The sequence below is a fragment of the Pyrus communis genome, chromosome 15, assembly GCF_041283825.1.
Source record: "Pyrus communis isolate YQ-2024b chromosome 15, ASM4128382v1, whole genome shotgun sequence".
NCBI classification, from domain to species: Eukaryota; Viridiplantae; Streptophyta; class Magnoliopsida; order Rosales; family Rosaceae; genus Pyrus; species Pyrus communis.
Genome location: NC_142579.1, coordinates 27,617,410 through 27,631,382, shown reverse-complemented (window position 1 = coordinate 27,631,382; position 13,973 = coordinate 27,617,410). Strand labels below are relative to the sequence as shown.

At 38.4% G+C, this 13,973-nt stretch overlaps 3 protein-coding genes across 3 annotated transcripts; 2 read left to right on the top strand and 1 right to left on the bottom strand.

Moving 5' to 3' along the window:
• The first annotated feature begins 2,790 nt into the window (after positions 1-2,790).
• On the top strand, positions 2,791-5,481 carry LOC137740402 (putative prolyl 4-hydroxylase 10). The gene is made up of 8 exons (XM_068480283.2): positions 2,791-3,290; positions 3,377-3,458; positions 3,751-3,848; positions 3,982-4,079; positions 4,272-4,401; positions 4,498-4,685; positions 4,929-5,017; positions 5,225-5,481. Exons 1-7 carry the CDS (start codon positions 3,085-3,087, stop codon positions 5,000-5,002), a joined length of 876 nt encoding a protein of 291 aa, XP_068336384.2. The 5' UTR covers positions 2,791-3,084; the 3' UTR covers positions 5,003-5,017; positions 5,225-5,481.
• A 706-nt stretch (positions 5,482-6,187) lies between these two features.
• On the top strand, positions 6,188-7,615 carry LOC137733370 (F-box protein SKIP23-like). The gene has a single exon (XM_068472525.2). It carries the CDS (start codon positions 6,266-6,268, stop codon positions 7,517-7,519), a length of 1,254 nt encoding a protein of 417 aa, XP_068328626.2. The 5' UTR covers positions 6,188-6,265; the 3' UTR covers positions 7,520-7,615.
• A 284-nt stretch (positions 7,616-7,899) lies between these two features.
• Positions 7,900-13,738, bottom strand: LOC137733379 (aconitate hydratase 1). The gene is made up of 20 exons (XM_068472533.2): positions 13,445-13,738; positions 13,224-13,328; positions 12,865-13,025; positions 12,681-12,773; positions 12,330-12,515; positions 12,073-12,234; positions 11,693-11,837; positions 11,428-11,570; positions 11,296-11,352; positions 11,119-11,198; positions 10,956-11,031; positions 10,613-10,798; positions 10,166-10,233; positions 9,966-10,084; positions 9,753-9,874; positions 9,509-9,607; positions 8,914-9,393; positions 8,664-8,762; positions 8,327-8,569; positions 7,900-8,233 (listed from the first exon to the last, which is right to left on the bottom strand). Exons 1-20 carry the CDS (start codon positions 13,446-13,448, stop codon positions 8,165-8,167), a joined length of 2,697 nt encoding a protein of 898 aa, XP_068328634.2. The 5' UTR covers positions 13,449-13,738; the 3' UTR covers positions 7,900-8,164.
• Between the last annotated feature and the right edge of the window lie 235 nt (positions 13,739-13,973).

Below are 13,973 nucleotides of genomic sequence, written 5' to 3'. Positions count from 1 at the left end.
CAATTTTAAAAGATAAGGTATAAAAGTGTTATGACACCAATAGTTGAGGTAGTTTTTTGTACTTTACCATTTTTTTTATTTTGTTTGGTTTTGATGAGAGGGTTAGAATAGTAGTTTTCTGGAGTTTTAGTTGACAAATAGGATTCTATTAATGGGTAGTTTAGATAGCATATACCTACACACTATGTGTCTGTGAACACTTTTTATTTATGCTTTAAAATGGGAAGGAGATGGAGAGAGAGAACTTGGGTGGGAGTGGGAGTGGAAGGTTTTTGTTTTTTGTTTTTAATATTAAATATATCTTATATTGTAGGTGAGATTTCAATAAAAATAGTAAAATTTGGACATGTGAAATCACATTATTGACCATCATTTTTTTTTTTTTTTTTTGTGATAGAAAACTAAATAGTCATTTCACTTTTTTTTAGTTGACAAAGAGAGTTTAGATAATAGGTAGTTTAGATATTAATAGAATTCTATTTGTCAATCAAAAGAGAGTGAAAAGACTATTTAGGGTGCGTTTGTTGCATCAAACTATCTCGGACTGAACTAGCCTTAGGAACTAAGTTGGACTAGCTTGGCTTGGACTAAGCAGGATAAAAATAGTGAAGTGTTTGATACAATGCCGGACTAAATATTTTAGGACTTAAATCATTTTTTTTTCATTTTTAATCCACACTTGCTTTACAAATGAAAAACTAAAAACTAATAAAAAAAATAAATAATAAAAGATCAAATCCAGTAGAACACTTCTATTTTATCCTCTCTCTCCTCCAAAATTGACAAAACCAAAATTTGACAATTTGTTCCATCATCTTCAATCTTCATCTAGGCAGTGCTTTTTCAACCCTCCTATGCGCCGACCCACTTACCCATCAGAAATATAGGACATAGTTGTCAAGCTACCATGGCAGAGCTTCAACAAGAGCTTTGAAAAATTTTATCGGAATTTCTTGACCGCATCCAATGGGCACAACATCAACACGGAAAAAAGGGAGAGCCAGATGATTCTTCTTCAATTCAAGAGAAATAATTATCAAATTTTAAGGCAAATTAACCAAGTTCATGAGCAGCTCTAATTACCAAGTTCATCCCCCAATTCCCATATCGATTCGAGAGAGGGAGGAGACTTGTTCTGGAAGCTCACCGAATGATCAATAGCTTTGACGAAGAACAACGGTTCACTCCCACCAATTCACGCGAAGGAGACGGCGAGGGAAGCAGCGTAATGAGGTTCTTAGCAATCCCATGCTTTTGGGTCGGACTAATTAGGACGACTTAACGAGGCCGGTAGTCCATGCGAGTCCGGGCTAGTCCCATTTAGTCCATAGTCATGCCAAACATGGGTAGTCTTAGCTAGTCCAATCCTAGCTAAGGAGTTCAAACAAGGGAGCCCTTAGTCTTTTATCACATTGACGTAATTTCAAGAAACAAAATTTTGTCCTTTTTTGTTTAAACCTCATTTACATGTGATTTTAAAATCTCTAATTAAAAAAAAAAAAAAAAAAAAAAAAAAATTCGCACACAAAAAATGTGGAGATACACTAGTTAATATTAATCACTCCTGCCAACCCACTTTATTGCATTACGTCACATAAATTACTCTTACCAACCCTATGTCATATTATATGGGTCAACTTGGACCATGGCATTCAAATAAAAATCAATTTATAACAAGGTTTTAAAAGACGCTAGATGCTAGTTGGGCGGCGGGTTGGGACCTAGCACTTAGGTGGATAAGCGAGGTCAGGCGAACGCTTAGGCGGACTAGGCGGAATTAATTAAATTTAAAGAATTGTTATTAGCATTCAAAAAATCTCATTTGACACTCCAAACTTTCTATAATTAAAAATAAAAATACACCAATGAGAAGTGTATAATGAGATTTTTGAAGTGCTAATAATAGTTCCCTAAATTTATTATATTTCGTGTAAATAAGTGTCTATTTATACTTAAACTATATATAATTTCATTATAAACTACAAAATAGAATGACTTATATATTATGAGCTATTGAAACATAATGAAAATACAGGAAACAAGTATATAATGTGTGTTCATTTAAATATTCAACAAGTTTCTTACAATTTATTGAAAAAAAATAACATGCAAGATGAAAGTTATCTATTTTCTGTCTAAGTAAGTTACAACCTAGGCGGGTCTTGGCAGGCTAGGCGATCTAGGTGAGTGCCTCAGTAGGTCTATGCGCTATTTCTTAATTTTTCAAACACCTAAACATTAATCGGGACGATGACCAGCCTAGCGCCGCCTTTAGAACAATAGGCGCTAGGTGAGAATTTTTAGAACAATGATTTATAATAGGTTACAATATTAGTTATCCTATCATCATTCGTTCACACTAAAACAAATCAACATCTCTAATATGAGTAAAATAAATCAGCTTTCCAATGTTACAAATTGATCGACATACACTATTTTTATATAGTTTATGTCAGTACTAATAATCCTTACGCAAATGTGTGACTGATGATCGTTGATGATAACATTAACTCTTCACGATTGTTCAATGAATCCTAACATATCAAATTATCTAGCGCCATTAAAATGTGAGACCATTTGATATAGAACACCTAACACAATTAACCTTTACCTAACACTATCAAATTATTAATTTTTTTTTTTTTGATAGACATGTAACACCATATGTTGAGGCCTAAAAGGAAATTCATATAACTAAAAATTTCTAAAATTTTCACTTCTTTAGAATAATAAATTACCAAAAAAACAAAAAAATTGTTATTAGCACTTCAAAAATTGTATTTGCATTTTAAACTTTTTATGATTAAAAAGAAAATAAAAAATTTAAAATACTAATAACAGTTCTAAAGAAAAAAAAAAAGATTAAATCGAAGTAACAGACTGACACTACTGTTTTCAAATTCCATATTTCCCAAAGCAGAAGACTTCTGAAAATATTAGAACTTTAGAAGTTGTAGACTTTTCGATGCTTTAATCGAATCTCTCCTCACAGAGGTCCAGATCTTGCTGTCCCAATTCCCAAATCGAACCAATCGATCTCAAACTCCTAGGGTTTTTTCTCAATTCCTTCGCCCAGAAGCAACTATGGCTGTCAAGCCACGGCACGCGCGCCTCCCGGCCCGCAAAACGTCTTCGCGGTCCACAACGCTGGTCCTGACCTTGCTCGTCATGTTCACCTTCGTCATCCTCATTCTCCTCGCCCTAGGCATCCTCTCCGTTCCCAGCGGCTCCTCCGGCAGCTCCTCCAAGGCCAACGATCTCAGCTCGATCGTACGGCACAGCGTCGAGAGGTGCCGATGAGTCGGTTTGCATTCTTTGCTTTGATTGATTTGGTTGGTAATTCGGTAATTAAATTGAATTTTGTGGGTTTTGTTAGGAATGAGGAAGATGGGGCAGGGGAGCAGTGGGTCGAAGTCATCTCGTGGGAGCCGAGAGCTTTTGTGTATCACAATTTCTTGGTGAGCTGAGCTGAAAATTTATGATTTTTCGGAAAATTTTGGATTGAATTTTCTTTTATTACCTTTGAAGTTACTGAATTGAGCAATCCATTGGAATGCTGGATTTGTTATAATTGTGCCAATGTATCTTGCATTATAGATGGTGTGAGTAAATAATTGAGTGTAATTTCTAATTTGTAATTGGTAATTGCATTGCATTTAGTTTTGGAAGAAATTAATGCTTCATAAGTGCCGGGATTTGATGTAATCTAAAGCCGGGGAAATTCTAACCCTGGTTGGCTAATGTTGGCAGACCAAGGCGGAATGTGACTATCTAATCGATCTTGCCAAGCCGACTATGCACAAGTCAACCGTAGTTGATAGTGAAACCGGAAAGAGCAAAGATAGCAGGTATTCATTTCTCACTTCATTCTCTGGTGTGATTTTGGTTGAATGACGTGGATGGGAAAATCTGTTGTCTTTGTTTTCATTCCCTTACTGAATCCCCTCATGGCGGTACAATTGTTTTACTTGTTTTATGCAGGGTTCGTACAAGCTCGGGAACATTTTTGGCAAGAGGCCGCGATAAAATTATCAGGAACATTGAGAAAAAAATTGCTAATTTCACCTTTTTACCTGTAGGTATGCTGTTGAGCTCATGTCTGCCCTCTTATTTATTTACTTTCTTGTGCTTTTTAATGATTTTTTTTTTTTTTTGCCTTCAAAGTTGAAGGTACTACCTTTATGTGGGCTACAATCTTTAGGGTATTCATCTATTAATAGTGTAGCTTTGTGTTTCATACAATTCACAAGCTATTTTTAAACCAAATACAGAACACGGGGAGGGACTTCAGGTTCTCCACTATGAAGTTGGACAGAAGTACGAACCTCACTATGACTATTTTCAAGATGATTTTAACACTGAGAATGGAGGCCAACGTATAGGCACGGTTCTTATGTACCTGTAAGTTTCCTAGCATAGCTGCCTAAAATACTCATATTTCTGATCATCGACCCACTTATATCCTTCTCAAATGTTTTCTCCTCCCATGTGGTTCAGCTCAGATGTTGAAGAAGGGGGTGAGACCGTGTTCCCTGCTGCCAAAGGGAATATTAGTTCTGTGCGTTGGTGGTATGAGCTATCTGAATGCGGTAAAAAGGGACTGTCGGTTAAACCCAAGATGGGTGATGCATTGCTTTTCTGGAGCATGAGGCCTGATGCAAGTCTAGATCCTTCAAGTTTACATGGTTAGTAGCTCACTTATAATTAGCTTTGCGAAGCATCAATTCAAGTTTCACTGATTCCAAAATGTCCACCATGGAATATGACATTTGTTTATCTGTGCTTTCTTTATCAATTTTTTGCCTATTTAAAATGTAGATATAAGAAAAAATTATTTCTGCATCACAATTTCGTAACTTTTATTACTTATTCCCAAGTGTGCTAACCTTTATCAAGAATGAGTTAACTTACTCCGGTGTTTATTTCAGGCGGATGCCCTGTGATTAAGGGAAATAAGTGGTCATCTACTAAATGGATCCGTGTCAACGAGTACACTATTTGAACTATTTTACAAAAGGTAGCTATCTTTACCCAAAATAGATAACTAACAGTACTTATGGTTGCTACATTCTGTGAAGCTACAAAATTCCGTTTGTCAATTTCCCAAAATATGCCATTGACTTGCTCTATGCTCTTGTTCTTGTATATGTCTTGGTTCGGGTTATGCTGTTATACGCTATTTCTACCCGTAAATTATATGTATTATTTTCTCAATGATTGGCAGGTACAAGTTCGTATGTTGGTGTGGTACTTGTCAATATCTCAAGCCAGAGCCTTTGTACTTGTGCTTCAAGTCTCATTTGTAACTTAGTATACGGATCGGTGCCTGCATGCCTTAGATTTTGATGTACTATCGTCTATAGCTGCTCTACTACTAATTCAATTTTTGTTTGCAGAGCTTCTGTATTCTTGTTATCAGAACCCCTCGATGAAATAACTTCGATTTCGTTTCTTTTTTAATGGAAGTTCTTACTGTCTGAAGCTTTAGAACGTTGGGTTGATGAAAAGAAACTGTAAGAGATATTCGCGGAAGATCGAAAGCATTACATGTACTAATCATACGTTTGCATCTTTTTTATTGAAATTAATCCCTAATATGACTGGGTCAAGTTGCCCTATCATTTCACCTATTACTAAGAAGAAAGCGACATGATTTAATAAGTTGAGGTTTTAGGTTCGACTTTCTTTCAGTTGCCCCTGCAATTGTTACCTGGGATTGTGGCTTGGGTCGCCGACTGTCAACGAAAACATAGGGGGTCCACCACGTGCTGCCCACGAAAGCTTGCTTTCTCGCTCTTAGCTGTTGGATTTTCAACGGCCTTCTCATCTTGATCATTGGATTTCAACGTTAAAAAAATAAAAAATTATCGAAGGTATTAGGTGGCACAGTAGTGCATCTAGCTTTAAAAGAAAATTAGAAATCAACCGTCAAAATTAATTCAAAGGTAAAAAAAATAAAATTATCAGAGTTACAGGGAGTTTATTTTTAAAGAACAAACTTAACGAGGCATGCCCTTTCTCCTCTCAAAAGGGCGGACTTGCACAAGAGCAATTACTATTTGTAAGGAAAATTTTATTGCCCTCGTAAAACGAGTGAACTTGATTTAATGACTAACAATTTAACTCAATAATTCTATTGTTTATTAAAGAAAAATCCTAAAAGTTAGGAATATCAATTAATTTTAGGATATTTAATTGATAAGTTTTCCGATTCTCATTAGGACCGGAGGATATTTATTCATATAAACGTTGAGCTTTCACCACGATGAGCAAAAACCCTAGACTCCAAGTACCCTGTTCCTCTGAAAACACCACGACGTACAATACAGACAGACTTGACATGGCGAGTGGTGCAGATAATATCCCACGCGAACTGTTAGCGAACATCGGAAACCGCCTCATCACTAAAACCGATGTTTCTAGATTCCGTGCGGTCTGTAAGTCATGGCGGTCCTCTATTCCTCCCTTCAAGAACCTGCTCCAGTTACCCTCAGAAGCGTGGTTTGCAGTCGGAGAGGATGGCATAGATAGTTATTGCGTAGGCTTTACCCTCGTCGAGAGCGCAGTCTATCATATCGCACCTCCCGCGGATGATGGTCCCCGGAAAAGAGGTTGGTTGATTAATGTCAAAGAAGTAGGTACTGATCAGTTGAGTGAACAACCAACTCATCGCATGTTGCATCCACTCTCCCGCTTATTTGGAGGGCAGCCCAAGTCCTTGCCAAAGGTATTCAACTTATTGGAATTTAGGGTTTTTGAAGTGGCAAAAATGTATAGTCTAGTGTACGATCATGAGATGCCTGATGATCATTTGAAGGTGGCCGCATCCTTGAATCTCGATTTCCCTGCTGTCATGGCGATTGATCCATTCGGAACGTTATATTACGGAGAGCTAGGTGGTGATGTCGTAGAGTGCATCAACTTCCCTTTGAAGTTGGACGACGTGTACCCTGGTTTTCAAGATGTTATTTTTTACAAAGGAAGGTTTTGTGCTGTGTGTCGTGATGGGAGAGCTGTAGGGGTTGATTCTTGTCTGAATACGGAACTGATTGCTTCTCCATTAGCGAATAGCTCTTGCCGTGACGACAAGAGGAAGAAGAAGTTGGTGGAGTCGTTGGGAGAGCTGCTTTTAGTCGATATGTATTTGTATGGCAAGCCGTCGGACTTTACATTCGAGATTTTTAAGCTGGACGCTCACAAGAAGCAGTGGGTTAAGTTTGAGGCTCAGGCTTTGGATGATCGAATATTGGTTCTCGGAGATGACGGCTGCTACTCCCTTTCTGCTCGAGATTTCCCGGGAGTCGAGGGGAGATGTATTTATTTCAAAGAGGCTCTTCATTACAGGAGTTACAAGTGCAATGAGTTGGAAAACATGTCCAGAGAAATTGCAGTGTACAGCTTGGATTCAGGCCGTGTCTCGCAGATAACTGATTTTCCAAGTTTAAACATATTTTGTCCACCCACAACCTGGAGATGGCGCATCATGAACAAGGCAGCGAGGAAGAGAAAGATGTGGTAAGAAGAAACGGACATTGTTCAAGTTCTTGTTCTTCATTGATTCTTGTATCTCTTTCTTAACATCCATTTTCTTTCTGATGGCAAATTCGTTACCAAATTATACTGCTCATTGTGTAGCTTAGCCGAACTCCCCCCCCTAATCATTGTACTAGAAAAAACATCCATACTCTTTATTGATTGCACGTGAAATCTAGTCGTTTTGCGGTCCAATCTAGTCCTCCGTATCAAACATGACCTAATACGATTGCGGTTAATTCCTTAATACGACTTGACAAGAGTCCACACAACCCTACGATCAACGACTGATTTCCACACGGCAGCACAATTGTGTCGAAATTGAAGAATCTTGGCCCTAGTACAAGTGCTAGAGACTATAAATTCGAAAATTGAAAATTTATGAGCATGAGTTGCAAAATTGAAGGCAAGGTCGAATTGAATGCACTCCACACCTCCAATTAAAAACCAAATTTCACAAGTTAAAAATGGAAAATTATGAATGTTCCTACCAACATTCCTTTATTTATAATGTAGCTGGGGTCAGCGCTGGGATTGAAACATCGTCCTCTTGTTGCCGAACCGGGTCAATTATTTCAACTTGAGAGGATAGTTTTGGTAGAATGTTGATCAACACCTTATGGTTGTTGATCTAACTTTTGATCAGATTCCTGATGACATACTGCAAAATGCCCCCGTGGTCGAAATAGGCCAGCTCAACCTGCACGAAAGACGAAACAAGGGAACTCTGAAGCAACACGAGCTTGACAGGCAATGAAGATAGAAAGAAGCAAACGATGATGCAGCATGTTACCTCTGTATCGAAACGTAGTGTACATACGAAGGACTTGCCGTTATCTGTCACCACTGTGATATCCTGACCGGGTCTAATTTCACTAACACTACTTGGAAGATCGATGGTGTAGCGTTCCTCCCCGGTTAAACCAAGAGAGTCGGCATCCTCCCCAGGCTTGAAACATAGTGGAATTATGCCCATGCCAACGAGATTACTACGGTGAATGCGCTCAAAGCTCTTTGCTATGACCGCCTTCACACCCTGAAAATTATCATGATGCAAGACAGACTTCATTAGAAATAAGACAAACATATACTGGAATCGAATGAAGTAAGATACTGCTAAAGGGTATTACCAGTAGCATGGGACCCTTTGCAGCCCAATCACGAGAACTTCCACTTCCATACTCGGCACCAGCCAAAATAATTGTATCATATCCTTCGCTTTTGTACCTCTGTCAATAAAAGTAAAGGAGTCAATATTACAAATTTAGGCCAGGGATGAAAGCATCAATATTAAACATCAAATAAGGAGGAAAACCTTCCCGAGGAACTAAAATGATTTTTCGATAACCTTTAGTAAAGGCTGAGATAGGAGGGCATTACCATAGCAGCATCAAACACGGACAGTTTCTCTCCAGTGGGAATGTGGATTGTTTTGGGACCAACTTCTCCCTTCAAAAACTTATTGACCAGCCGAATATTTGCAAAAGTGCCTCTTGCCATAACCTCATCATTACCACGGCGACTTCCATAGGAGTTAAAGTCTCTTCTATCAACGCCACGTTCCAGTAGGTATTTGGCTGCTGGGCTGTCTTTGTGAATACTACCAGCTGGTGAGATGTGATCGGTTGTAATACTATCTCCAAAGTTGAGCAAACAGTAAGCATTCTTCACTCCATGAGCGCCTGGGGGAGACATGGTCATATCCTTAAAATACGGCGGTTCATGTATATAAGTTGATTTTGGGTCCCAGGCATAAAGAGTGCCAGATGGTACAGATAATTGATTCCACATTGGATTTCCTTTGGTGATTGCTTCATAGGTAGCCATAAACATATGAGGAAGCACATTTGATTGCACAACCTGAAAACAGCACGACAAGACCAACATGAATTTTCGATCCCTCGACTTAAATAGTAGAAACTATTCTTGTGAAAATAATTCCTTTCAAAAAAAAAAAAAAAAAATTATAACTCACCGTTGCTACTTCTTCATTGGATGGCCAGATGTCCCTGAAAAATATCTTTTTCCCATCTTTTCCCACCCCAATTGGTTCTGTTTCGAAATCAATATCTACCTGCAGAAATGCAAACAAATGAGATATTGCACCAAAACTCAAAAGTTATGAGCATAAAATCAGCTCATGTATAGCATAAAGATGCATACAAAATAACATGATACAGAGTGTAACAACTGTCTGTGTAAGAGTTTGAGTTCCATACCGTTCCAGCAAGTGCATAGGCAACAACAAGGGGAGGAGAAGCAAGATAATTAGCCCTTGTTAATGGATGCACACGACCCTCAAAATTCCTATTTCCAGATAATACAGCCGCAGCTACAACATCTGTATATGTGCAGAAAAATCAATAACTTAGTGACCGTGCAAGACTCTATAAAGTAGCATTTGTATATGCACAAACTGTAGAGAATACTACCATTTTCCGTAATTGCAGCCGCTACTGCATCATCAATATCTCCTGAATTCCCAATGCAAGTGGTGCATCCATACCCAACAATATGAAACCCTAACTGATTCAAATACTTCTGCAACCCACTGCAGAACAATACATGACTTAGGAATACATCACAAGAGTTGCATTTATTCCAAAGTTGTAGCATAGAGTCTTAAAATTACCTTTTTTGCAAGTATTTGGTTACAACCCCAGAACCGGGAGCAAGACTTGTCTTAATCCATGGCTTGACCTAATAAAAGGCACCAAAATAATGCAAAGATAGTTAATAAAAAAATCACTACGTTGCCCAACGTTATACAACGTAGAAATAAAACTAATCTTTCAGTTATGTGACATCAAAAGTATTCAGTAGACTAAGAAACAGGGGGACATCAATTTAACCTGCAGAATGCAGGCACACATTTTGTTAATCACATGGAAGGCAAATTGGAAATGGACTCATTCTAAATAGCACACCGCAAGTTTTTATCTGACACAAAATTCATTATCCGTAACATCATTTTATTCTACCCCTATAGACCAATCCTCTTGTAACTTTTTCCCCTTACTATTATCCTAAAACGAATTAAATAAACATGAGAAATGAGCCATAATTAGAGACATCCAACCTCCAATCCTAAATCACAAGCTTTCTTTGCAACCAAAGCAGCTCCAAGCATTACACTAGGATTTGAGGTGTTTGTGCAACTGGTGATAGCTGCAATAACAACATCCCCATGCCTAAGCTGTGCTGGGGTTCCGTGAAAATCGAATTCTATGACTTTACTTTGAGATTCTTTTGGCACAGCAAAACCCTGCAATGCATTGTAAGAAACATAAGCTCTTCAAGAAAAGGTTTTCTTACGTGAACATTAAACTATAAAGTAATCAATTACGGAACATCCAAATGACCCCCACAATTTCCAAGCAGTTCTGAATGAAAATTCATGTCAATTTATGTCACTTTCTCACCTTAAATCCAACTCTATTGTCAAGGCATGCATGCCAATCCACTTTCATTTCTTTCAATGCAACACGATCATGTGGCCTAGAAAACATATGATTCTCAGTGTCATCACAAAAGATTGAATTCAATGAAGTGTGCAAGTTGGCTTGATTTACCAAGAAATCCTACCTCTTTGGACCTGATATGCATGGTTCCACTTCATTAAGATTTAGCTCAAGATACGAGGAGTACACTCTCTCGATCTGGGGCTGTGTTGAGAAAAATATTCACTCAGAAGTTCAGAACGCATATTATAGAAGATTTTGAATAGGAAGGTAGCAAAAATAGTGGGTGCACATATCTCACCTCATTGTAGTCAACAAACATCTTATTAGCCCGTAAATAGGATTCTATCAGAGCGACCTGCATGGTAGCTTTTATCTCAACATACAAACAAATGAACACGAAAAATGAAACGGTGTTTAAACAAGAAGTTACCTTGTCATCACTTCTGCCAGTAAGTTTTAGATATTGCAAGGTGACATGATCCACAGGGAAGAAGCCCATGGTTGCACCATACTCAGGAGACATGTTAGCAATAGTGGCACGGTCTGCTAGTGACAATTCACTCATGCCTTCCCCTGCAAAAGAGAGCAAAGGCCAATATCTGATGTGAGAAGAAATGGAAACCAAGCACCAGCCGGAGCATCTATCATTGAAACACCAGTACAACTAGATAACATGATTAAGCATACGGGTCTACCATAGAACTCCACAAACTTGCCAACAACTCCATGCTTCCTCAGCATTTGAGTTACTGTCAGAACCAAGTCGGTAGCTGTCACACCATCTCTCAGTTTTCCTAATAATTTAAACCCAACAACACCAGGCAGGACCATGCTCATGGGCTGTATAAAAATAAAAGAGAGAGATGTTCTCAAAAATAAAAAATAAAAAAAAATAAAAAAATAAAAATAAAAGAGAGAGATAAGAAAAAAAGAGTAAATGTATATTTCTGGATAAGAAAGTGTACGGTAATAAAACTCAAGTTGTACAGTAATACTAGGGTCAACATAATCAAAAGAAGACATCAAGTTATTCATCAAAAAAAGCAGGCAAGGATCCATGGATGCACTTCTTTACCTGGCCAAGCATAGTGGCTTCTGCTTCGATACCACCCACACCCCAGCCAGCAACACCTAATCCGTCTATCATAGTTGTGTGTGAATCTGTCCCAACAACACTATCAGGATAAAGCAAGCCGTCTGTGTTGAACACAACTCGACCAAGGTATTCCAAATTAACCTGCAATTAGCATTTCATTTTGTATATCTCAGGTTAGAATTCTGGAATAATATATTACAGGTTAAAATTTGTGTCCCCCAAATCGATTGAATTACCTGATGAACAATCCCTGATCCAGGAGGAACAACGAGCATGTTATGGAAAGCATTTGATCCCCATTTCAGAAAACCAAACCGTTCTTTGTTTCGCTGGAACTCAAGTTCCATATTTGCCTGCACTGCATTTTCTGATCTTGCAATATCTACTTGAACCGAGTGATCAATGACAAGATCTACTGGGACCTGCATTCATGAGAAGCCAATGTAGATTCTCTTTGAAACAGTTAAAAAGAAAGAAAAAAAAAAAAATCAAATGGCATGCTTGTAATGCAACGTGAAAGACAGTCAATTTATTATAAACAAGAAATGCCAATGCAAAACAACGATGCACGCATATATGTAGCTCACCAACGGGTTAATCTTGTTAGAATCCCCCTTCAGATTGTTCATGGCATCACGCATACAAGCTAGATCAACGACAGCTGGTACTCCAGTAAAATCCTGAGAACCAGATGAACAACACATTGATAATCCACGTAACAAACGGCAATAACTTCAAATTTCAAGACTGACAATCCACACAATGATTTACCTGAAGCAGGACTCTAGCAGGTTTGAATGGGATCTCAACCTGCTTGGGAGAAGTGTTCTCCCAATCAATAATTTTCTCAACATCATTACTCTTCACTTGAAACTCATCACAGTTACGAATTGCGGATTCAAGAAGGATCTTAATAGAGAATGGCAGCTTCTCTGCAACACAAAACACCAACATCAAAGTAAATTTCACCACAAATTTTCACTTTCAAGTACAATAAACAAAAGAAACACTCCGTTTCCAAACAGTAATAAAAAAACCAACTACTTTACACAGCACAAATCACAAAGATTCAAACATTCTCGGCAAACAAACAGAAAATACATCAAAATCAATCAGGGAAACAAACAAACCGATTCTGGGATCGTTCAGAGCCGGCAAGCTGTAGTATTTGCCGAATTCGCCGCCGTCCGGCTTCTCGAGCGCCGTCAGTATCTTCTGAAACGGATTCGCCGCCGCTGAAACCACTCCCGACACATCGAATTAAAATCAAAAGCAAAAAAATAAATAAATAAAAAGCTCCGATCAGGAAAAACCAAAATTAAAAGATCGAGCTGGTGGGTAGTTACAGTACCCATTTAGCGATAAAGATCCGAGCTTTCGGCGATCCGGGTCGATCAGCTTTCAGGGTTTCGATTCAAATCGAATTCGGGCCGACGATTCGAGAGAGTGAAGTGATGAAAGGAGGGGAAAGACTTCACAATGTTAGATGAAGTTCTTTTGTTGTTGATGTTTTTGTCGTATGTTCTTAGTCCGATGAATATCCGATCTTAGTGGAGGAGCAATGATTCGGTGGGGTCGAGCCTAATTTGTGTGGCGAGTTTATTTATTTATTTTTGGTTATGATTTGGAAATTGGACCGTTAGTTGGGTGACTTTTGGGTCGCTGATGACATGATAAGGCAAAAGTGGGCCTTTGGATCCTTGGAGAGGCGTGTGGCTTTCATTCACCCGTCACCAATCTTGATGCGTTTTGCTATTTATAGAACAAATTGGATTGGGGTTGGTTGGATATTAGGCTCTTTTTCTGTGAGGTCTTAATTTTATAAACAAAACCATGAAGGTGTGGTTGGGGTCCAAAACAGACAATATTGTGCTACGGTG